At 43.5% G+C, this 26486-nt stretch overlaps 1 protein-coding gene across 5 annotated transcripts in view; it reads right to left on the bottom strand.

The window, feature by feature from the left end:
• The window catches only part of LOC115577099 (nck-associated protein 5-like), a 154151-nt gene that overhangs the window by 20190 nt on the left and 107475 nt on the right, over positions 1–26486 (bottom strand). For all 5 annotated transcript variants that reach the window (XM_030409905.1, XM_030409906.1, XM_030409907.1 and 2 more), the window contains 8 exons: positions 24085–24175; positions 19839–20018; positions 15756–15824; positions 13073–13111; positions 12855–12974; positions 5753–5857; positions 4669–4857; positions 361–3935 (listed from right to left, as the gene is read on the bottom strand). In XM_030409905.1, coding sequence (XP_030265765.1) covers positions 361–3935; positions 4669–4857; positions 5753–5857; positions 12855–12974; positions 13073–13111; positions 15756–15824; positions 19839–20018; positions 24085–24175 — 4368 coding nt within the window. The remainder of the gene's footprint in view (positions 1–360; positions 3936–4668; positions 4858–5752; positions 5858–12854; positions 12975–13072; positions 13112–15755; positions 15825–19838; positions 20019–24084; positions 24176–26486) is intronic.

The raw sequence follows: 26486 nt of genomic DNA on the forward strand, positions 1-26486 counted from the left end.
GAGTGGCAAATCACTGAAGTGTGGGGTATGAAATGCGGAGCTCTGCTGTCTTAAAGATACTTTACTGTGAGCGCGCTGACTGTGTGTCTGGATGCTGGTCCAAGAAGTGCTTATGCTCACTGGAGTGGAGTCATAACTCAAACAGACAGCTGCTGTTTGTGCTGTTTATTTATCAGTTTCACTGAGGCTTAAAGCAGTGATGGCTCATGTTTAATTTAATAGAACAGCCAATTTGTTTCAGTGTCGATTCACTTGATAGAAATACAAATCTGAGGAGGTTCAGTGACAGGATGTAATCAGCATAGCATCGGATCAATTAAAGACAATTTATTCTTGATGACAAAGATGTTGTTCACCCACCTGCCGAGAAGCTCTTTCACGAACTGGTCTTTGCCGATAAAGGTGGTTGTACAGTGGATCTGACTGGCAATCTGACCCATCTGATTGTTGCAGTGGTCCATGATGGAGCTCAGCTTGTTGTTCACCTCAGACAGATTCTGCACCTCCGGACTGTCTTTCTGCTGGTTATCAATTTTCTTCTTGTCCTTCTTCTTGTCGGCCTTGATCTGTTTGCCTCCGAGCACCGATCCGATCTTCAGCTCTTTCTTCTCTTCCTTTCCCTTGGGAGACTCTACTTTCTTACCACTCAGGGCTGGGAGTTTGCTCTTACGGAGGCCGAACCAGTTTGCCAGAGAGGGGCCTGTTTTCTGTTTGGTCTCGATGGATGCAACTTTCTCCTGCTCTTGACATTTCTGTAAATTCTCTTCGATTCCCATCATGACTTTCTCCTCAATAGTGCAGCCTGTTGGGCTCATCTTTTTCTCATCCATATCTGGGGCTTTGTTTGGCGAGTCTGTCAGAGTTTTGACCTCTCTGCTAAAGTCTGGCTCATTTGGGGGCACAACTCCTGTCTCCCGTACTTGGTTTTGTGAACTGTAGACATAGGACGGAGGCTGAAACTGTGGATGAGATGCAACCTTTGCTGGCTTACGGATGTTGCTTAAACCAGTCCTATCACTGATGGGTAAGCTTCGCACCTCTTTATGAGAAGGTGAGGTGACTGCCTCCACCTTGGTCATGCCCAGTGACCCCTCAACTTTGGAGCCAGATTTAGAAGTCCTCTCAGGGAGAATGTTGTGACTATTTGACCCAGTCATACCACCATAGAGGCTAAGCCTAGTCCTGGGGGAATGAACAGGGCTTTCAGGCAACCCAACACTAGGTACCTCCAAGGAACTCTGTCTTGACAAAGAGTTCCCCCTTTCACCAGAGTTGGTGATGATCTGAGTTCGGATTTTCCCCGGTCCTTCTACAACATTGATGCTGGGTTTCTCAATGTAGTTGGTACTGAAACTCTGGCTGCGTGCTTTGGCCCCATTCATCCCCAAAGCCGGCTTCAGATGAGGTTTGGTCGTAACGGATATGGATCGAGAGAAAAGTTGACTACTCCTTTTTCCTTTCTCGCAAGCATCCCCCACATCAGCTGGAACTTCCTCTTCAAGTAACCGACACTGGACCTCACCTTTACCCTCTTTAATGGACATATTGGGTGACTCAATGCACACTGGCAGCAAGTTCTCACATTGGATAGAAGCATTAGATGTCACAGTTTCCCTCGAGACTGAGTTGATATGATCTTTCTCTTGCTTGCCTGGAATAGAGGGACTATTTTTATGGCTCGGGGGAGATTTTAAAAATGCTTTAAAACCCATTGGGATGCGAGTCTTTGAGGCTTTTTCTGCTGAATTTGGGGACATGACGGCCGAGCTGGGTGGGCTGACTACAGTTTTACCATTTTGTGGTTCAGTTTTATCTTGAGGGCTGTCCTGAATTGATATAGGTAAACTAATAGAGGCTTTCTGCACTGTGTGATGGACATTTTCTTGTGCTGATCCTCTTTTACTTGCAAAAGAGTTCTGAAGCGAGGACCCTCTGAGGGCACTGTAGGGAGGAGGGACATTCTTTGAGCTTTTAGGTGCATTTTCAGTTTCTGGAGCACACCCTGAGTTTGCAGAAGGGAGGTAGTCTTTTGTGGTCATCCTCTTGGGAGTGCCTTTAGTAGGTGTCTGAGTCGTGGCAGGGGACTTTTGAAGGTGCTGACCGGTTTTGTCAACCAGTTTCTGAGGTGCAAGTGCAGTCCCGTAGCCTGCATCCAAGTCTAAACAGTCTTTGTCCTTGATGGGAAGTGTAGATTGCATATTTGGTAAAAGTGAGGTGTGGTAACTTGGGGGAGGGCCCCTCACAGTGGTTGGTGTGGATGGTTGAGCCACCCATGTTTTATGTGCTTGAGGAGAGCCTTCGTAATTTGGTCTGATCAGTAAGGAGGTGGTGCGGCCAGGGGGAGGGGGAGGGGATGGGGACCTGAGTTTATTTTTGCTGGTTTCACAGTGTTTGTCTCTAGTTGGCTGTTCGCCATTGTCAGCATACTCTAGGTGCCTCCTTGCGAGGTGTGGGGAACCAGAGGAGGAGCCCTTAGTCCATTCAGCCCTGCTGGGGAGCTTGGAATTTACTGCCTTTGGGCTCTGTGTTTTGATGAACTTGGATATTTTGACTGTAGGAGAGGAGGGGGATTTCTCCTGACCAGAGGGCCCTGAGTTCCCACTGTTACTTGGTTCAGTGGTGGTGGCCTTAGACACTCTCAGTGGGGATGCTGAAGGTTTGTTACGACCAGGAATCTTTGAACCATTGGACTTAGGACCAGCAGGATCATTCATGGGAGGGATGGAATGACCTTTACTAGATCGGCTGCTTGGTGGTTTGATTAGTTTCCTCTGTGGAGTCAACTGCATTGACAGCCTCTCAGCACTGCCTTCCCTGCTGTTGCTTGCATTGCTAGTCCTAATCTGACAGTCAGACAGCTTCTCTGGAGATTCAAGAACACTGTAGGTTCTCAGGTTTGCTGATTTTTGCCTCGTGGGCCGGTCTTGGGGCACCAGTTGCGCATAATTGGCAACTACCTTGCTACCTTGAATATCATGTCGAGACACTGCTTCTGCTGCGACCTTCTGAGCACAAAGTTCAATAGGCTCTCCTTCTGCATCAAATATCGTCAAAATGCTCTCCTCGGACTGAGTAGACTTGGCCACCTTTGGCTCTTTAATTAGGCTGAAAGGCCTTGGCCTCCCATCTGCAGATTGAGTCCGTCCCTGGTCCCTTCGCAGCCACTGTTGTGTGAGCAGCTTGGCAGCATCTCTTGACAGTCTCTTAGAGTCCCTCTCTGCTTGCTCTGCTGCCTGGCTAATGGACATTCGGATGTCACTGGACTCAGAGTTGAGTTCCTCTGGATCATCCACGTCGGAGAGGTGATTAGGTACCTCTGGGTCAGGAGGCTTGAAGTGCAGCTTGGATGGTTTACTAAAAGCTGATGTCCGACCTCCCTCAGGTAGAAAACTGTTAATGAAACTTAACAGTTCTTCAGGACGCTCTTTCGAATCAGATGGCTGTTTGATAGCCACAAGACCTGAGCTACCATCACCTCCACCTCCACCTCCACTCTCCTGTATCCCATCCCAGCTACACAAACTGTCCGAGATGCTTTTGGAGAGTCTCCTACAGTAAAACCAGTTGTCCTTGGTGGGGATATTATCTCCATGACCCGATTGTGCCAATTCGTCATCAGCATCATCAGAATCATAGGTAAACCTCCTTCCCCCAACAGTTCTGCCCACATGGGTAGGTTTGGACACCCCTTTACTGGTAGTCTTGATACCCAGGGAGTAGATGCCCTCATTGGAGTTCATGCAGTCTTTGTAGCCTGACTTGGAGACCTTGGAAGAAGCAGAGTGGCTTCTGTGTTTCCTTCTCTGAAGCTTCCTCAGTCCCTCCAGTATGTGGCTTTCCTTGCGCCTCGTGGGCTGCTGCTCCTCCAGGGCGGCACAGATGTTACTCGGGGCTGACGAACCCAAACTCAGCCTCTTCTCCCAGGTCAGAGATGACTACAGGGCAAAAAGAAAGACAATTCTGAATTTGTCATGGATCCTTCATAAAGGCTTCAACCAAGTTTAATGCCCCTCCCAACAATCAGATGAGAAATCTGGTGCAGGATATTGGCAGGTACTGATGTTCTCTATGTTCTGGTACTGATGTTCAAGTTGTCTGACCAAGTGAGGGGTAAACAGATCAAGACTTAACTCTCCGGAACTGCTTGCAGATTTATTGGCACATATTTTTATATTCACAATCTAAAATCTGGACCCAATAACAACTTTGAACAGCTGGCAGTGCTGCCAAGCAACGATCAACACATCTCCTGTTTAGCCCTCTGCTTTTTTTTCAGTGTTAATAATATCCTGTGTTTTGTGATGTGCCATTACATTCAAACCTTGTAATGTGAGCATGAAGACGCATCCTGATGCGTGATGAAACCAGTTTTAACCTTTTAAACTCCTGTAGTCTGAGGCAGGCTTAATTATATACTTCTGATTCTGTTTCATCAGGCGTTTTCATCCAACCATCATCCTTGAATAATAAAACCCTTTTGTTAAATGATCTTAAGGGTCCTCACCTCCATTTGGGAGTCATAATCAGCAGTCTAACAGTAAGATGAGGGTTTAATTAGGGTCTCAAAAGAAATACAAGCAATAATCTAATAGGGATCTTGATGAGCTACTGTAACACTAAGTACTGTTTTTTAAATTACTGTCAATATAAAGTAAGGTTGGGGTTTACCATTTTCCCACAGGAGCGTCCATCATTCCAGGTATACGAGCCGCTGGAGAATTCGCTGCATGCACTTGACAGCGACAACTCACTACTGCTGCAGCTGCTGCGTGGGTATACAGGAGCTGGCACCGTCAGACTCAGCTGGCTCAGACACTTGGCGACAGGGAGACCTGCCTTTCCATTCAACTGAACCTCCTACGGGATAGAAAAGAGACATGACATTATAGTGGAATGCCTTGTAGAGCATTGTTTATACTGTTATATAGCGGTTTCTGAGGTGGGGAACTTGCTTTTAAGAAAACCGTGAGTCTTCTTCTTATTGAATCAAGACTTTCATATGCCTTAGAGAGTATTTGGTGTGTGAGCTGTTGGGTACTGTTGCATACCTAATTGTTATCTCGCTGTTGATTTTGTGATGAAAGATATTGAACAAACACTTGACAGACCGATCAAATATCTTGGGAAAGTTGACTAAAATGCCAACGTGCTGCACTTTTAAAAACATCAATCCAATTTTCATGTGCAGCCGACAAAACACAGCAGATGTTTCTCTGTTTAGCATCTCGCTGCAAATTGGAGACATACAAATCACTTATCGTTTAAAAAGTCATTGTATACCAGATACAAAATGTTTCAGATATATTCATGTCACAGGTTCTATTTTGCTAATCTCATAATTCTCTTATGAAAACCACCTTGGCTTCATTATTTCATTTTCTGCCTCTTCTTCCATTTATCAGGCAGCATTCTCAGGGGGTAAAGGGGTAAAAGAATGGAGCGAACTCATTTTCGGCGCTTAATGCATAATACATAAGATGACTAATGTACCACAGTGTCCTATGGAGTCGCTTTTACTGACGGCGAGTCTCAATCGATGGATTTCTGGTAATATGACAAGGATTTATTCCTATTAGTGCCAAGTGATACTGCCAGCTCTTCCTGCCGAGAGCAGAGGAGGGGTCACGGCTTCAGATAGTAAGGTCTGTATTTTAATATCTTGTAATGATTTCTTGAAGGGGTCGAGGTTATACTACCTGGACGATTCATATGTTTGAGCGAAAAAAAAAATAAAGTTTCCCATTAAGCTTACATTGGATGGCGACTCGGTGTTCCTGGAAAGCAAGAAGGCCTTGCTTCTCTCCGGCTCCAGGAGCAAATCGGCCGCAGATAAATCTATGATCCGAGAGTGGAGTTTCTGAAAGACAAAAGGAAGGACACGCTAGAGTCAATTTTGAGTTTGAAGAAATGAAAATGAGCCTTGGTGTGTGAGATTGAAACAGCAGAATGGTAGGGTGATATTTTTTCCTTTCTCAATTTATGAATGGTTTGTGGGGCACATAATGCAAAAGTCTTCTTTTAGCACCTCATCAATATCATTTTTATTCAAATTTCATGCATGAAATATTTTCTCAACAATAACTGATCCCGTCCAAATTGTCAAAAGTATCAATACCTTTACACCTTTGTGATTCCAAATGTTTAAAACAACACCATATCTACATTAGATAGTACCGAAAGCAGTGAAGATTCAAAAGCCAGATTTTCAACCCAAGACTGCACAGACATTAATATTATTAACACCTCCTAGGCAATTATGTTTTCACCTGTGTCCATTTGTTACCACAGTTACACAAATACTACTGAACAAATTTCCACCACACTTGGGAGGAGGATGGTTCGCCGCCCAGAATAGACCCTATTAACTCGCAGTGTGGATAAAGAGACAGATCCAGGAATGTTTTCTCACTGTCTTTAACATCTTTTTATGACATTTTCCTGAATTTCTCATTGAATAATACATGCATGTTGATGAAAACAAATCAGGCATATTTAGGTGGCTGTTGTCTATGAGGGAGTACTATTAAAAATCTGGATATCTGGATAAATATCAAATGTGTTGGTATGTGATCAGTGACCATTTGTGTACCAGCACAGAATTATATATATTTTTTTCATGTATGGAAAGAGGTCCCAGTATTGTTTATTTAAACTAGAATTGTATCAATGTTCCTGGTAAATCCCTGAAAGTATAGAAAGGAATACAAATACATTGTAAATGAATAATTTAAAATGTGAATTTGTTTTCCAACATTGCAAGAAGCTGTACAGTAAATGTTGAGCCTGAGCGATATTACTGAGTGTCCATCAAATTCCCTCCACCGGCGCCGCTCGGAGCCCCGATTCATCCTCCTCGCTCAAAGTCATTAATGTCATCGGCCGGAAAAAAAACTAATGTGAATAGGAAATAATTGCATCAGGGAGTAAGGGATTCCTTTGATTTTTTCCTTTTTTTCTTATTCATACGCTCGACTGCAGTCTCTTCTGTTATTTAACTCTTGCGCTTAAGAGAGACGGATACAAAACCAAATACATTTCCACGCATTAATCTCGGAACTTAATTACACCAAGGTTCCCTGCGCTCAAATTAACTTAAACTGGAAATATGCTGAAACAAAACACTTGATCTCAGGCAGCATTTCCTGCCAAGGGTAAAACTAATGCTCACTCGGGGAGTATATGTATATACATATGTGTGTGTTTCTGCGCTCTGATATATTTCGGCCTAATGCCATTAAAACGTGCTCTTCTACCTGCAGTGGGAGGAAATCTATCAGGAAAATTGCATGTTATAAAAGTGAAAGTCACCTTCAGCAAATGGAGACCGAGCTTTAAAAACTAAACTTGCCATAAACATTTTAAAATAAAGATTCATCCTCACTTTTATTGCACTCCATAAAACTCTCTTGCCGGCAGTTTCTATTGACTTTTTCTGTGTTGTGAAAGATTTCAAACGGCTCCTAATGATACCAGAACTTAACTGCTTCTTTTGTCTCTCAAGAACAAACAACCTGCATCACGTCGCCTGTGGCCAAAACACAGTCGTCCCACGTTTTCCTTTTTTCTCTTTTTTGTACCTCTTCGACTTTCAGCAAAACAACCACAAGAAAAGCTTCTTTTTGCATTAGTGTGAGCTTGTGAATAAGCTTTCAAAGAGACTGGCTTTTTCACCTTCTCTGACTAGGTGGTAATGGTGCCATGGAAACAGATCCGCGCGCTCTTTCAATGCCGTTTCAGCACAGAAATAAGGAAAAGTATTCTTAACTATTTTTAGGATCCATGCAACATAAAGCACAACATCACTCTGTGCTTTGATTTGACTGTTTAACTGCAGACAGTTTCTTATTTTTGAATGTTTTGAACTCGCATAGAAATGTGAGGCTGGACGACTGCCATGTTCAGCACCAGATGGCTTGTCATCCCACCCTCAAAGTCATGAAATTGAAATTGGTGCAGCTCCGATGCGGCAGCGCCCGAGCAGCCTCCCCGCTGTCCACGAGGGGATGGGAGTGGCTGAGGTGTCACGGGAGGCTCTGATCTTATCGTAGGGTGCTCGATTTCACCTCCTCAGCATCCTCATCAAGGATTCAGTCAATAGTGTCACGGGGTCGTGGGCGAAGATATGCAAAGGAAACTGTAGATGACGACGCCGTGTGTACAGTTCTTGAACTTTCTGAGGTTCAAGGCCAAGATGTTCTTGCGAAATACCAATTAATGCATGCAAATTTGACCTTAGTTAACATCTGGAATGATTACGTTAACCTATTCCAAATCCTAGCCCAAAGTAAATTCAAAGCTGTTGTTGGGTACGGGCATGGTTTCCGGCTCCTTTGAAAGGTTATGAGCTGATTTTTTTTTTCCCCACAATCTCCCAGAAGCTCTGTAAGTGCTTCCGTCATTGATCTATAGGGGTATGAGTACACTGAAATATTAATATATTTCATTTTTCTCGCCTGAATTTTTAATGCAAAAATATGACCTGTCACTGCCCCTATTAGCCTGAAAACACAACGGCTCCACATCGCATAGTCTTACACGGTCCAAGCTCAAATTTAATAACAACATTACTGAAAATGCACATTTAATACTTTGTTTTTCTGGGGAAATATTCAGGCATCTGGCAAAAATAAATCAATAAATCATTTTTATGGCTTTAAAATCTGTAATAAACTGTGTATATCGGGGTATTTTTAAATCTCATTGGTACAAGATCACTTGCTGGCTGTTGTAGGCTCTAGGAAGGGCATATAAGCGCTGATATGCTAAAATGAGCTTCAATTTACTGGCAGCCACCTCAAGGTCTCCTGTGTTGAGGGATAATGGCGTTACTGAGACAGTGGTTTGTTTTGTTGATGTACCTTCATAATGTGTTTTTATCTTAAAATGGTTTACATGAATGGAACCATGATAATCAAAGCTTGTAACGATGCGCGGCACGTCTACGCTTCACTTGAGGCGATTCTCTATTCCCCTAGCCGACTCTTCACCCTGGAAGCCAATGGAAGAAGTTTCATGTGTCACACTGACGGGAAAAAAAAAAAAAAACGGAGCCTTCTTGCTTTTGTGCTTCTTGTTTTTGCCTTGACAGTGGTCATATTTCAAGATAATGAACATCGGCCCAGAATAGCAGCAATAGGCAGCCTCCAAACATATACATCAGTATTGGCACCCGCTGTCAAAAACCCCATCGGGTTGAGCGGTACAGCGACACACAGGCACACAAACAACAGCAGGTAGACAAACCGTCAGGACAGACAGACTCCCGCATGCTCATAAACTTGTGATCTATATGTCGGTCTCATAACAAAGGCTTTTCCCAAAGCTCCAACTATAGCAGGAAATGAAAGCCAGCCGTAATACGACACGAATCGGGTGAGAAATAAGGAGTTCTACTTAAAAAAAAGCAGCCGTTTAGCATCTCAGAAGCTCCACTCTGCAAATGTCACAAGTGAAATTAATTTACCACCGTCCCGGAGAAGTGGCATCATTTGTTTAAATTTGCTGGGGAAACTTTTAGCCGAAGGCAGCAGCCCATTTGACTACACGCGGTACAAAAACTGCACGAGCCGTAATGAGATCACGGCGCTCATGCTGTGTCCTTCCTGAGATCGCTCAGCATTCGTCCCAGATCGCCCTCAATTGCCACTTGCCTGTCATATTTGATAAGCAGCATAAGTGGATGGGACTACACGCCAGTTATCTCCCCTTGGCTTGCCACATGGTTTGAGAAAACAACCATCATTTTCTTTATTTTTTTTGCAGGAACGTAAAATCGAACCAATCTGGCTGAGGGCGCTGAAGGTGTAGTCGCCATCAAAAGCATGATGGTTCTTTATCAGAGAAACTCAAGAGGCCCACTGGGAACAGCAGCACGCTTAATTACTGATAAGCAAAAAGGTCCAAGGGAGCTGGATGTGAAACTGTACACTCATATGGGTGATTAAGTCTCCCGCTGTTTGAGCCTCGAGGAGGTTTACCAGAAATGAACACTCACACTTGTTATTTTCATATTTTCGCAAGAGATTCTGCCGGGATGGTTTAATCAGTGGGATGTGAAATCTTAAACCGTTAGTGTGTTTGGTTTTTTAATGTGTGAGGAGGCATAATTTAGTAAAAGGAGAAAAATAATACACATATCACATTCAGTCTCCATGATAGATACCTGATTACTTTATGATACATAATGCCAATGAACGATTCTTGTTTCTTTTTAGGTAAATATGATCTGTGCATGAAAATACACATTTATTTTTCGCCCTGCAAATATGTCAATTAAAAAATGTTGTTCTGTGAAACGTAAATGTATAGAGATCATTTAATTAAAAAAAATTATAATTGTAAACGTGAATTGTAAAGATTCTTTTTTTTAATTTTCCTTCCTAATCATTACATTGACACCACAAATATAAAATAATCATTTGGAGAAAAGCCAGAGCTAGCAGTCAGTTAGCTTAGCGTAAGCACCATGCCTGAAAACAGAGGGAAACGTCTAGCTCGGCTCAGTTGAAAGGTGACAGAAGTTTATTAAGAGCGACTCTAAAGCTCACTAATGCATATTTTTTAGTCTCAATTGTTTAATCTGATGAGCACCTGAATTGTTTAAAAACTTGCTGGATGTGGTTGGTCCATTTTGTTACTTTTGGACAGAGCGAAGCTCGTTGTTTTCTACTGTTATCAGTGCTAAGCTAATGTAACTAGCTTGTGTTGGTAGCTTCATGTAATTATCACGTACACTGGAGAGCAATATTGACTATCTCTCTCTACTGCTTTAATAAATATGTTGCTTTTCGGTTTTTATATGTTTTTATGTATTCTTTTATTTGTCAGCTACACAGTTAGCTAGTTAGCTAAATTAATAGATGTCTTTATGATGAATGCTTCTGTTTTTCGTATAGATGGATGGATGGATGGATAGATAGATGTCTTACTGATGTATGCTACTGTATTTTGTTAGCTACCTATTTAGCTACTTAGCGAGAAAGATACATTTATGCTGTGTGCTACTGGTTTATTTGTTGGCATGTTAGTTAGATAGTTAGTTAGTTAAGTAGTTAGCTCAATAGCTTGATAGTTTGATAAAGAGACAGATAAAACAACAATCTATCTGAATTGCATGTTGCCAGAAGTTCGAGCCCCCTGTGATGAGGATGAATAAATTTGTTTTTTAGCAGCTCATCCCACAGACGACTACAGCTCATAATGGATGCACAAAACATCCGGAGCAGCAGTTGATCACATTATGACTAATTCTCACACTGAATCACCAGTTTGACGGTGAGAATGACATCATTAAGTGATGAGCAGACAGCCAAGTCTTTTTTTTTCCCAGTAGGGGAAAACCTCCACGTTTAAAAGCATGTTTATTTTATTGTATTTTTTGCAGTTCAAGTACACACACACACACACACACACACACACACACACACACACACACTCACAGCCTGGAGTCAACACCAAATCACCTGATATAATATAATCCGAGCAGTTTGTTTTCAGCTGATTCTTATGAAAGGAAAAACACATTACACTGAGTCTGGCCTTTAATTCGCATCTCGGGCTAGATTGCACCTCTTGGTCCCCACAGTGGTATCATCAATATCCCTCTTCAAGCCTTTTATATTGCAGTCTCACTTCACAATGTTCCTGCCGGTCCAGTAACAGCACTGGAAGTAGCCTGAACCTGACAGAGATCTTTACAACACACCTACAGCCATATTATTTCTCTTCCCTCCACCTCTTTTTTTGTCTTACTGCATTTATCCACCACTTCTGCGTCTTCTTACTCTGCCTTTAGTTTTTCACTTCTACCTCCCCGTCGCTTCACAGCTATCTCATCTTTCTCCATTTTCGTCCTTCCCTTCTTATCTACCCTTGCTTGCCTCCTCTCTTTTCATGCTCCTCTCCTCCCCGTCTGGATGGACTGACAGCTCCCCTTTCCCCTCCTCCTTTCTCTCCTGGCAGCTTGCTATTTTCATATTGACAGCGAGGAGTCCCTGCGGCAATTTGCACAATTATGTGAAACCCTACTTTCCAAAACTGACCTTATTGCCTCGCAATGCTTATATCACTGTTGACAATAGACGTGTAAAGCATACAGCAGGCAGGTCTGTCTGCCTCATGATTACGCCTGCAAAAAAAAAAAAAAAAATCTCGCTGGAATGTGCACACAGACATCTTTCAGTAAATTGGTGTTTTCTAAGGGACGAAAAAATGAACTGAGGCAATTTTCAGCCACTCCACATGAGAGAATGTCGAGTTTGTGGAGAGTGTAAGTACAGTGCTCGTCGTCTGATGGTTACAGAAGAGAGACAAGATGGCTGCTTGTTTAAATCCACAGTTTTTGTTGGATGTGAAGGAGAAAAGTCATCTTTTCACGCAGCAGATTATGGCTCGAGTGCTTCAAACATCTCCCAGATACCCCCTTTTTTGCCAACGTGAACCAAGTGCTAGTATCGCCTGGTTTGGTTTGGGCCAAAAAACCTCCTGGTTAGGTGAGCTTCTGTCACTAAAGACACGGCTGGGAGAATACTTGACGTCTCGTTAAAAATATTAAGCAGTCTCATGCTTACTTATGTGGAAACGTTGTCTTGAACAGTGGTCTCTGGCTTCAAAATACGGTTTGTGTAATCTAAAGGGTTTGGGTTCAGGTTGTTGGAGCGAGTGAGTGTCGTCTTTGCATTAAACTGTGCACGGTAATAAGATGCAAAGTCCCAGCCGATACCACAAATGACCCTCCGAGTTCTTTAGGCTGTATTTTTCGGATACAGTATTTCTGTTACTGCCCGAGTGACTCTCCTCGCTTCGCCGAGGTCGGTCACAGCTTCCAGGTGTGAGCATCTGAGTGGGCGGCGTACCTGTAGAAGCAGGTCCGAGGCGGGCTTGATCCGCTGTTGGAACAAAACGCTCAGCGCCCGATTCTGCTGCTCGAGGTCAAACACTCGAGTCCGCAGCTTCAGACACTCCTCCCTCAGGTCCTGCAGGTGTGGAAGCAACACGGGAGGGCGTCAGGAACATCTTATAAATGCAAGATTTCACAGGTTGGATAAAAAAAAGTCGTCAGAAACAAACAAACCTTCTGGGTGAGAAGCGCCTGCACAACTTGATTGGCAACCTAAATGAGAAAGAGAGACAGAACAAGGTGTCATTGAAGGTAATTTGGCGATTTTAGCAGAGCGATACGGTCTTCTTGATCCCGTATGACCCTCACAGGCCCCTGTAGGCCTCCTTTACGCTGCTAATGCTGCACTTTCTCACCCAATTTACACATACGATGAGATAATATGAGCTCAACTGAGCAAAATAGCTCAATATATTCCTTAAAGTGTCCCTTGTACACTTGTCTAAGTCTCTTTTAATGTTCAACACTCTCTTCCTAATGGTGGTATTGACAGCGCCGGGCTGAAGCAGAGGTTTTGGTCTCACAGCGGCTAACACTCCAGACCACAACGCCGATGGAGAAGCGGCTCCGATTACCGCTCATTGATTGCTCATTAATACCTTGTGAGGCCACATCGACTCCTTTTGAGTGCTCTCGCTCTCGTTTATTGAATGCGGAGAGACTGGGAGTAAATATGGTGAAATGGAACCGCGGCTCCTCAGAAGATCTCTTGTAAGCAACCGAGTGATCAGACAAAACCTGGGCCGGCTCTGACTCAAGTAATTAAACTACAAATGAGCCCGACAACACAGTAAAATCCAGCCAGGCAGCCGGTGCAACATAAAAAAAATATGATCCCTTCTGTTGCTGAGCAAACTTTAGGCTTTTGGCTGTTGTTTTTGTGCCGGCGTCAGAGGGGCACACATCATCAAAACAGGATCATTACCAAACCCTCGCTTCACAAAAAGTCAACCTCGTAGGGGAAACAGTTGACAAGTAAACACAACAAAGCCGAGTTGCGCCATTTTAATGAGGGCAGGGAAGCAGAATGGAGGCGAGGACTGCGAACTCTAACACTCTAACATCTCCGCTTCTCTCCCTCCTTGTCCTCTTTCATCCCCCCGTCTTCTCATGCCCGTCTTTCCTGCCCTCCAGCACATCTGCTCAGCCTGTTGGTTCCAGGACAAATTGGGCAACTTGTCCCTGCTGGACAAACTTCCCCCTGCAGCAGCTCTTCCCCCTCTTCCTCGCCTCCCTCTCCTCCCTCCTGGAGTGATTCAGCAGGCAGGGCACAGCCAAGAGCCGGGCTGGTTTATTCCCCTCATGTGGCTCCCTAAACAGCACTTATCAAGCTCTCACAAATAACCAGAGGGCACACAAGTGCCATTGTTATGTAAACCGTTACTTCAGCAACACCAGTTCACATCAGGCAGAGGATATTTAACAGCCCTGACTGTTTATGACAAAGTGAATGCAGAATGATAAAATGCATTCGAATGTAGGTGAAAAAACAACCTGTCTGCCATCGCTGCTTTTATACGAGCATCGACAAAAGACCTCCTGACATTAAGACTCCGAATCAAAAAAGTTTTAACTTGAATCAGACTTTATTGAGCCGAATGTCAGTTTAGCATAGCACACGCTCTTTATCAAAGTGAGAGATGAGAGAGTCCTAATTAAATGTTTATAGGTGTGAATCGCCTACACATCCCTGAATCAAAGCTGGAACTCGTTGTCCTCTCACCTGTAGCTATATTTATCGTTCTAAATTGCTTTGTTGCATCTAAAGATGCAGATTTCCTTCTGCGTAGCAATACGGGAAGAAAATAGTTCCTACACGAAACTGCTGACGAACCAGGTCATGATTTCTGGAAGAAGACGTTTTTGGATGCCATCTACTTTTATTACATTCATTATATAACACTTTATACTATGATCCTTGTAGTAAGCTTTATATAACCGGTGATAAGGCCCTTAAGTAGCTTATGAGCATGAATAATGCTAATAATAGCACAATAACCATGTTAGGTTATAAGCTGTAGGGGGTTTGAGGGTGGATGAGGGGGGACGCCATCTTCTCCACCGCCCTTATATCACTAATACGGTCTTATCCATATCTGAATTCAGACCTATAACTGATTGTTAAAGGTTAAAAAAAGAAGGTCAAGGTTTGTTTATTGTCATTTTACAACACCAGGGTTGCAAAAGTGTCTCACAGTCTGAGGAAAGAAGCTGCTGTCGTCTGCTGATCTGGCACCTGATACTTCTGTTTTATTGTGAATTATTATATTTTGACGAATCATTTCTATCCCAACCAGCGCAGCTTCTCTTTTCTAGCAAGTTTATTCTTCCATCATTAACACTTATATAGTCTTATTAATGTTAATAAGGACCTTCAGACTTATAAAAGCCTCATTAAAAGGACCTCAATATAAGATATTTCTTGAAACTTGGCAGCTCACACCAAAACCTAAAATCTTAATGAGTAACACCCCTTCAGCTTGAAGGTTAAATACGTGATTTGATTATAGGGTGAACTGTGCCTTTAAATATACACAAATCAACCTGTGGCCAGGCAACAGGTTGGGGGGGGGGGTCACAGCAATCTTGCCCCCGGGTCATTAAAGGCATTAATCCGGCCATGCTCTTAAAATGTAGTTCAGGTAAACCTCTGAAAACACAATGTTCTTTTGCAGGACCTCATTAAAACCTTAATCTTAAACTCAACAACAGTACACATTCTGGCTGCATGAGTCGAAAACAAACTCAACAAACAAACTCTCTGAGTTTTCAAGGTAAGTAAAACACCCGGCGAGTTGAGCGGCGCCCTTGTACGTGCCCCCGGAGTGAGACGAGATAAACAAAGTCCGGAACTCACCTCATCCAGACAGCGCTCGTACTGTTCCCTCTGGCTCTCGTTCTCCAAGGCCAAGGTAGAGTTCCGCTCCTGCGAAGAACACACAGACACACACTCGGCGTTAGTGCTCCACGAACCCTCGCAGTGACTTTGGTTTACATTCGGAGACGGAGGCAGCAATCAAAGCCGAGCCGAAAGCAGAGAGGAGACTCCACAAAGGTCATATGTCAACGCTGAACCAGGAAGGCCGATATAAATTTACAAAGAACCACAAAGAGAAAGGTCAAGAGGACGGGAGTTATGATGCTGAACTTTGGGGCGGCAGCTAGCCATTTGGAGTTCGGACCTAATAAGAATATCTCCTTCACTTGCCAAGCGATGAGGCCGGGCCCTATTGATCTCTGGGAGTTTCCAATTTGTCAGAGGCAGGCAGCATATTAGGAGCTGTCAGTCGGCCTCGCTTCTCTCGCCCTCTGCCCTTTAGTAGAAACTACCAATCCCTTGATGAAAACATGGGAAACATAATTACAACCCAAAACATTCCAATCATGCCATCTACCAAGAAACACGGACTAATTAAAGCCTGGACGAAGACGATCTGGGTTATGGGTGCAAATGTAATGAACGACTAATTAAAGAAAGCTCCCTTATTGTGGAGTTCCTATCATTAGACATGTCAATTACCATTATGTATAATTAAAACTTCCCACGGACCATATTCCTGTCATGAATTGTATGAAAAAAATCAATATGAAGTCTATTTTTCTTGCACGGCAGCGACTGAAAGGCATCGCTTTTTAATATTTGCTGATTCAGTCGGCGCTTCACCTACACAGCAGCTCTTTTCCTCTCAGAGAAGAAGTGATATTAAGTTACCAGACGAAACTTAAGTGGTACTTTGTTACTTCAACCCTAAGATCAGTTTTATTGCTGCTTTATTGTTCAGTGACACAGAAGCCTTTAACGATTTTTATTTCCTTTTCTTTTTTTCCCCATTAAGAGCCTTTTTTCTCCATCGTCCTTTGAGGAGACTCCTTGACATAAATTGCTCTCTTGGCTGACAAATGCTGCAGTTCAGTTCAGAGGCATATTTATTAATTTCAATGGATTTTGTCTTTGGTTTACTATAAAAGATTGAACGGGAAATGTTAAGGAGAAACCTTAAAAATGTCTTTTTTGGTATCAAGACTAGAACATAAAAAACAAATTGTATTATAAACCTTTAAGTTTCTCTCTGATATCTACTGAGACTTGCTGTAAAATAGGTTCGGCCCGTCACTGGCAAAATTGAAGGTGAAGATGATGAACAGCTGATGAAAGCGGACGGTCGAGAAATTGATTTTAAACCCGCCCACTCAAACCATGCTATTGTATTCTGAGACCCCTCAGTGTTTCTGTCTGAGCTGGTGTACGACATCACTGATCGATTGATCCTTTTTTTATTCACTATACCACATTGGGTAATGGCTAACTGAGTTATGTAAGCAGTCCAACAGAATGGCAGGATTGCAAAAAACTAAACCGGCATGATGATTCATTAACATGTGATAATGTTTTGCTTGTAAAGGATGGTATCAAATATGCCCAAAAAGTTCATTTCCTCAAAAATGTGAGGTTGTTAATTCCAACATGGATGTCCAACATGGATAGTATAAGAAGAACTGAAAAACAAAGTTATTACTTTCTTGTTGTTGAGATTTTGCCCAATGATGTGTCGTTGTGTAAAGGACCTACTTAACGTTCAACGTCCAGCAACAAATTGCTGCACTCGTCTACTAAAATGATATCCGGTTTGCCGTCTACCGTCTTCCTGAATCCATGTGAATGCAGCACTCAAGCTACATCACTAATTTTTACAAAGGAAATATAAAAAGATATCAAACATCTATTTGTCTGTTCACCCAAAAACATCTTGTTCTCTATCTGAACAATTTGCTTCACCGGCAAGCTGCTGCTACTTTGTTGTTGGTGCTGCTCAGGAAGCACAATATGGGTTTATCTGAGCTTTGTGTTGGAAAAACATGTCTGGGCAGATTGAGGTGTAGTATGGGGGCTAGTAAACAAAAAATAAAATATGTTGTAAGCTAAGGGAGCCTGGAGAGAAGGGTGTAAACATTTTTAAAAAATATAGACTTATGAGGTATAACTGCAGTAGAAACCTACAATTTTACTATATGTACTTCAAATGATACAAAAGGGTTCACTTCCTGCGACTAGTTTACACAATCCGAGCCTCAGATTTATCACGTTGCCCCTTTGATCCTCAGTGGACTCACAGGTTATATTAGCAACTTATGTTCTCATCACGGAACAAGTAAGATGAGCAGTGGGCATTTCTCCCACAGTCTGGCTGTATTCATTTAAGCCCCAGTTACAGACCACAGTGCGTGCCTGCCAAGTTAATGAACAGTATCACTTGAGCTGGAGAAATAAGAGCTGGGCAGTGCTTACTTAGTGTCAGTGAAGCTTATTCACGACGCGGGGCTGTGATGTATTGCCTCTGCTTTGTTCTGGCTGCTTCGCCCGGCGGTGCATCCATCACCGGCGCGGCAGAACGGAATAAAATGGCAGATAACTTTTGATAAAGCCATTTAAAATGTAATGTTTAGCCGATGTGCTTCATCAGAGGGATCGCCGGGACAGGTTGACCATACTTCCTGCCAGTCTCGGAAGATAACTTACAGCTGAGGAGCAACAGGCAATTACCTGCCACTTTGCTGTAATTAGGGTCTAGTTTCTATCAGGGAGGGTTTAGTGTAACTTTGGCAAAGAAAGACAGAATACTCCTGTTCTTCCTCCTGTTTTCTTTTTTTATGTGTTCTCTGAAAGACTTTAGTCCCTTGCTAGACAGCCTCTTGAATACTGGCATTAAATGCTGTCTGAGAAAAAATACATCGTTCAGCACTGAAATGACTAACAGAAATGAAGTGAATAACATCTACGCTCACCTTCACCCACCCAAGAACCATTGTTGACCGCAAAGACAGCCACCATGGCAACAGCACTCCTTGAAGGCAGTGGCCCCTCCAGCAGGACACTAAGCCCTGACACACTGGAAGAACTGCTCAGGAATGGCCCGAGGAACGTAATAACGAGCCCAACATGTTGACCCAGATCCTAATCCAACTGAGCATCCGTGGGGCATGCCAGGACAAATACCACCCATGGAGGCCCCATCTTGCAAGCCACAGGTATCAAAGGATCTGGTGCCAGACAACCAGGGACACCCTGAGAAGCCCTGTGCCCATGCTTTGATGGATCAGAAACAAGTGGGATCCATTGTGGTACATCCATGAAGATCAGCCTTGTCATGACAAGTCCCACAGATGCTTGATCAGATTGGGATCTGGGAAATTCGCTGGTCGGGTCAATACCTTGAGCCCTTTGTTACGACCCTTGAACCATTCTTGAGCAGTTCTTGCGGTGTGTGGTGGCGCTTTGTCCTGCTGGGGGGGGCCACTATCATCAGGGCCACCGTTGCCATGAGGCAGTGCAAGTCAAGGGGCATCTATGTGAATGCCAGGACCCAAGGTTGTGGCTTATTGTTGTATAAAGGCCTTGAGAGGAGGCAAAGACTGTATGTCCTTCCAACACATCAACATCAAGACCATGGAGTCACTTAGGAATGGGTATGTGAGACATGTGGCCTAATTCAATTAAATCTGAGTGCATTAATTGCTGAAGAGATCTGAGAGGATGTGTCCAGTGGCTTAAGTAAAAAAAAAAAAAAGAAGAAAAAACAATAATTATGGATCACTGTTGCTGCGCTCGGTTGTTGCTTGGGGCTCGTGGCGGAGTGCAGCTCAAATCCCTGAGCGCAGAGGAAAACAAACCGAAGCCGGAGTAAAGCCTGAGGCCCCCGCGGCGGCTCTCATAGGATGACTCTGCTCTCCAAACGAAGAAGGCTGGAGAATTTGATGAGCTGTCATGCTTTCAGACACAAGCGAGCAAGGACTCTGACAACTGGCAGACAGGCCAGCCACAGAGGATAGCCAGGGGTGGCTGGAAGTGTGGATGGAGAGGCAGGAGTGGAGAAGAACAAAGCCGAAAAGAAAGAAAGAGAGAAAACAAAGCGGTATGAAAGAAAAAAAGAAAAGTTGTTACCTCCAAGGCCTTGAGGCGCTCCAGAAGGGGCTTGGTTTTGTCTTTGTCCTCTTCTGCTTGGCTGGCATCAGGATCGGCGTTCGGTGGCGGCCCGGTGTCTGGCTCCGTCTGAGTCGCCGGCGGGGAGCCGTTCTCTTCGGGGCCATCGTGCTGCTTCTGCACTTCCTCAGAGAGTTTATCCTGTCGCACAGACAACGAGACGAGGTTAGAGGGAGATAGAGGAAGAGAAAGGAAGGAGAAAATTTGGCAAGTGAACACCCGAGCAGATGGGAAGAAGGCGCTCAAACGTGAGGTATGACAAATGTTTCGGGGCAGGACGGAACCGTGAAAGACAAGAATCAGAGGGAAGGAGAAAGCGAGAGGGGAGAGACGTAAGGGGAGAGGATCAGATGGGCAGACGGGACGACCGGGAGGTAGCCTCGACAACAGAGCCCCAAAACATCCCCTAATCCCTAATCATGTTTCGCTTGTTTTCCAAAGACTGGCAGTGACCTTGAGGGCTCTTGTCTCGTCTGTATCATCTGGATCCTACTCCATCTCTCTCTCTCTGCCGCCTTTGAAAGTCTCTCTCAGTCTCTCTGCCAGTTATCTTTCCCACCATCTCTGTTCTCTTGTGATTTTTTTTTTTTTTTGTCTTCCTGCCATGTGAGATAATTAACTACTAGTAATAATTAGCTCCTAATTAGGCACTGTCTGGTTAGCACCAAACGGCAAAAAGCAACAACAATGAACTCTCCGTCACACTCATGAGATTATTCATCTTTTTCAAGTAATCTTTGAAGCATCAAAGTATGTACCTACTCACTGAATATCTATTCACCGCACCAACATGTAGTTAATGAATCCTCTGAGCTAGAACAATTGATAATTTATGATGTTTTTTTAAAGCTAAAATGCCAAACATTTACTTGTTCCAGCTTCTCAATGGAGAAGATTTGCTGTTTTTCTGAAGCAATATCAGACAAAAGGGTGTGCTTTACATTCATTATTGGCAAAAATGTAAATGAAAAAAACAAAAATGTCTTGAAATATTGGAATTAAATCGAAGCAATTTTGCTGGTTTTATCTCCTGAAGAAGGAAAACAATCCATTAAAAAACAGGAAAAGACAAAAACAGGAAAGGAAATATCAAATTTTAGTCGCAAAAACCATATTTTCCGTATGTCCTTCCCCGTAAACTATCTTGCAACGCCCTCAACTTTATCTCATGGCCCCTTCAAGGAATCCTGACCATCTCTGGACTGAAGAGATAACTAGTACAACAAACATATTTCTCATCCTCTTAAATGTCAAATGCAGAAAATATAAAAAAAAAAAAAACACTTCTCCCAGCTGGACTGTGTTATTCCACTCTAATAAAACAGGAATTATTGTTCCCTATTTCTGCAAACACAGTCCAACTGAATTTGACCCTGTCATTATAGTGTGATATATATCACCTTGCACACGCATTACATTTGTCACTTCGGACTGAGCTTTGACAGATAATTGACAAACCTGAAGATACCTATGGTTAATGTGCTGGACATAGTTGAGGTAAGCAGCACTAATGGATTGGCTGCATCTTTTTAAATATCCAAATGCAGCAGAGAACGGCTCTTTCTCTCGCCTCAACGAGAATTAAAAACGATGTCCTTCAGAGCAGCTTGATCCAATCTCCTCCAAACATTTATTAGGTTTTCAATCTTGCTTGATTCCATCAGACAATTGTCTAGGATGCAATACTTTAAAGTCACCGTTTCGAAATGTGCTTTTTCTTTGCCTGGCGCTAGCCTGTGCAGTCTGCAGGATGCGCTTCGAGAGGCTGCTCATAAGACGGCGTTAAAGGGCTCGGTAATAATCTCCGAGGAGAGAGTCTGGAGTGGGAGAGGGGAGGGAACCTTGTCCCTCATGCTGCCCTTTAAAGTTATTGAGTTTGTCGGCTGAATACACAGAATACGGCTGCAGCAGGAGCACATCACTGCGTAGGAATGAAGGGTGTTCGGTAATACAGCGACTGGGGATATCATAATAACCCTCCGAGTCGGCTCTATTTGACAATGTTCGTCCACTGCTGAACACAAGGAGGCGAGTATGTCCAGAGTGGTAAATACAAGCTCTACAACTGAGAAGAAATAAACTCCTGAGCACAATCTCACGCAACTGTATGTTGTTATGTAAGGAATCAACACCGTATTTATATGAAGTCCAATGCCTCTTTTCCATCTAGCTCTGTGTGCACACCCGTCAACCCGAAGTTCATTAATTCCTCTGGGAATCTCTGGGAACTTCGAGGGTAAGTTACATGCTAAGCAGAGGTGTTGTTAGTTTAGCATGTTAGCATGCTAATACTTGCCAATTAGCCCCAAAAGAACACTTTATGGAACTTTGGAGTTAAAGTGTGAGGTTTCATCAGCTTACAATCTCAAAAAAGTTAAAATAAAATCCTGTCCTTTATCTCCCAAGACCACCAAACAATCTGTGGTTGCAGCTTCTCAAATGTGAGAATTTGCCGCTTTTCTCTGTTTTGTAACATTTCAATATTTCTGTCAGACAAAACAAGCAATCTGTAGATGCCACCTTTATCTTGTTTTATCCTGTTTGTTCTTGTTTTCTGCCACTGCTGGTCTCTGAGAGTTATCGAACATAACGTCACCTTTCACATTTTTCCCGACGATTGACTAAAAAACTGGAAAAGTTTCAATCATTTTCACTGTGTTGTCGAATTAGTTGGGATTGGACTCAGGTGTAAATATTTACTGTACGCAACCACTTATAATTCCTATTTGTATCGCCCTGTTTCTCTCAACATAATCCATTTTTGTTGTTGAACCCTCGAGAGGGATTACTCTGTGTGCGCTGATAACATTATTTGCATTTTTGACACATTGTATTAGTTTCACGGAGACTTCACGAGTCATATTTTAATTTTTACAGCTTCCGCAACTCCAGACAATTTGCATATCTGTCTATTATCATGTTTCACAGTCTTCTCGTACTCACTGGAAAGTAAGCCGTAAGAAAGTGACATTTAATCTCAGAGTGCTCGTTTTTTTTTTTTTCCTTTCTTTTTTTATATTCTGCACCCTTTTTTATTTTTTCTGCATCTATTTCCGTCTTTTATTCCCTGCGAGGAGCTTGTGCAGTCATTTATACAGACTCTCTTTATTGCACACTTGCTGAATTACTGATGGCCTTTTCGTCTCCCCCTCCCCCCCCCGAGGCACCGTGCTCTTGTTTCAGCCGCCGGGTGCCGAAGACAATGAAACCCTCGCTGATTAACGGACTACCAAAGTTATCATGCGCTTTGAAAAGGAAGTGCACCGCAGATCGTCGGCACATTTTTCAAGCGTTTTCACAAAGTCTACAAAGGAATTCATCGAACATAGTTGGAAGCAAAAGAGCTCTCGGTAAAAAAGAAACATCACACTGATGGTAAACAGACTGAGGCAACAGCATGTCAGCGCTTCAACACCATGTAAACATCTCGAGCGCCAAATTGTGAAGTGCGACCCCGGAGGTGACCCTGCGCTTCGGAAATATGTGGTATTGCTTTTTCTTTTTCTGCCTCTCCGCTCAATCCCAGCGGCCATTTTTTCAGTTATGTAACAGGGACGGCAATGAAGGCTTTCACCTTGGTGCAGTCTGGCTTTATTTCTGCACTGTGGATCTCTGAAGCTGAAAAACAAGCATCGCTGCAAGAAGATTACCAGCGTGTTATCGGGGAATCTACGGACACAGTTGTCATCTGTCATAATTAAATAACTTTTTGACTGATTAATTAACTTTAACTTGCCTTTTCTCACGACATTCCCCAACATTTTCATCACATAAGCTGTGCTTTCACTGATATTTTTAGGCTTGTCTGAGGGGGTTTTCTGCTTCCGCTTGATGGTAGATGAGAACACCTTTTCCACGGGAGAAGAAAAAGCGGAAGGTATTTCCGACGGCGGCGTCTTTCCAGACATTCCCATAACGCGCCAGCAAATCCCTGAAGACCTCCCTTTGTCATTCTCGCTTAGATGATAACTAGATTTGCTTCTTGTTCTTCTCTTTTTCGGTTTACTGGCAGGAGGGAAATAACTGGTTTTGATTCACGTTCGCAACCTCTACTTCGTCTTCTCTGTTTATCACAGCCTTGGTAACCCTAGTTTGATTTCCGATTCTCCCCTGTGAACTTCTCCTCAAATTTTCCTGATAACTTGATGGAAACATGGCTGCTGAATGACTACAGGAAGAGTGAAACCCTCACGGGATGTCAGTCTACCTTGTAGGCCTTCATGATGTCCACCGTGTCCACGGCAGTCTGCTCCAGGACACTCTGATTCTGCAGCAGCGACCGCACCGTCTCTTCCATCCTGCACACAGAAAACATATCACGGTCAGTTCAACATGAAAAATGGAGGTCAAGGGTGAACAAAACCGATACAACACAGGTTGAATCATGCAGGAATCATTGTGGCCCTTTTTCTGCTCACGCTAATTAGAAAATAAGTGGTCTCAACTCTTCTTCTTCTTTTGGCTTGATGTTGCATTTTATGAGCATCCATGGAAAAATCTAAAGTAGCCAGAACTGCCCTCAAGAAGAAATGTACGATGGCGATTGGGGTGCCTTGTCCTCGTTTTAATCATTTTAACCACAGTCATGATCATTCCCCTGAAACGAGTTCTGAAGCTCAACCAAACCAAAACTTAACCCTAACCCTAACCCAAAACCACAGAGTTGGACAAACAGCGTTATTCGTCATTGGGTTAGGAGGGCAAGCCTTCAGATAGTAGAAATAAATCTTTGTATTATCCTCAAGAAACCGGAACGTTGTTTCTTTAAAGACTTTGCTGTTTAGCCTGCAGCAGTTAAAGGCAGCCAGAGCTCCTCGGGCACGTCGCTCCGAGGTGTAGCAACACTCAAGCCAAGGTCCAAACGTGCCTTGGTTTTAATCTCGACTGTCGAGAAGCCGAAATGAACCCGCTCCAGGACCCGCAGGGTGATATCAGGTTAAAATGTCTAAAATGAGGTGATGCCAGAGCCATCAGCCGCTCGTAAGTGACAAGTCGACTCCAAGGTACCACTGTAAACACCTGAAATGAGATCCATTTTCAAGCTGTTTTACACTTTTATGAGATGTTTGTTGTTTGAAATGGATCATTGCATCCCTCAATTGTGATTTTTTTTCACGCTTTTCCATCAGCATGCGCGCACGAAACAAACACAAATTGTCCCCACATTGGAAATGAAAAAGAGAGCCGGCGCCAGAGACACAAGATGGATGAGTGGTATTCTTTTGGGCCGAATCCCAAATTCAGCTCGGGGAAAAAAAACACTTTTTTTTCTTTCGTCAAATGACTAGATTGGGTACAAAATGTGCAAACGCGGTACTTACTGACTTATTGTGTGTGATTTTGTGGGCGTGTGTGTGTGTGCGACCCGCCGCATGTGTTTCAGATGATGGCTTGAATTAAGTGCAATCACAGCAGCAAACAGCCAGCGAGTGACCTTGACCTTCAGGGCCCCCGGTCTGCTCGAAACAATCTTCTGTTTTTGCGGCGCGAACACTGCGAGCTGCATGCAAAACAGGTGCCAAAGAGCGCGGGCGAAAAAATGCCTCCGCCGATTTCCATCCGAGTGAGAGCCACATGCCATCTTTATCCATCGAGCTGCAGGGAGAACTCTGACCCGACGTGTGTTCCCTTTAAGGCTACCGCAGCGCCCAGATAAGCTGCGTAAGACGATCTCGGGCCCCGCGGCCGGGGGATCATGTACAACGGAAATGATGAGATAAAAGTGACATTCGGGAGCGAGCGGCGGATGGAAAGTGACAGCCAGGCAGCGTTAGAGAGGAGCAATCTTGACAAAAGAAGGGCTTTGACAGCGTCAGGTGGGAATCATCTGACAGTCTCCCTTTACTGGTTTCATTCACAGAACAAAAGGCACCCTTACGTAACAAATCATGGTTTAAAATGGTAATTTCAGCGGGATTCACACCGCCTGTCTTACACCGTTTGCATTTTGAATACTATCGCTTGAGGCTACAGGGGGTTGTGCAATAGCTTCGTGGCGTTCTTCTTTGTGTTGTGAACAGCTACAGTATGTACTTTACTTTTTTTAATGTTATTTATTTTCTGTTATTACAACTATGGAGGCAGCTTTGTGTGCAGTTTTGAACGTGCCCACCAGCCGGTTAGCTTAGCTCAGCTTAGCATAAAGACTTGAATTCCATCTCAATCTAACAGGCAGCAGAATCTGCCACCCAGCACCTGTAAAGCTCATTAAATCAACATCTTGTATCTTGTTTGTTTAATCCTTTAAAAAAAAGAAAAAAAAAACAGATGCAAATGCTGAAAGCCAAAGAAGTTTTCAGCCGTTACTTAGTGATTCTGTGTTATTTTCACGGTGCATAAAATATCCGACTTAGAGAAAACACATTTTTCAGTGTGTGAATGAAAGAATTTGACTTTCACACAAACTTTGACGTGCATACGTTTCCTACATGCTTTGTTATATAATAACGTCCTGGTCCGTCTCCGCCGATCCACCCCTGACTGGTGCATGGCAGCGGGTGAGAATGAGCGCAGGCAGGGCAGCAGAGGACGGTGCTAGCCACACCATCTGTCCAGGCTGAGCTACAAAGCCGGCTGTAATCAGGCCAGTAGCTGCTGACTGAACAGTCG

This window comes from Sparus aurata, chromosome 24 (assembly GCF_900880675.1).
Source record: "Sparus aurata chromosome 24, fSpaAur1.1, whole genome shotgun sequence".
NCBI lineage: Eukaryota > Metazoa > Chordata > Actinopteri > Spariformes > Sparidae > Sparus > Sparus aurata.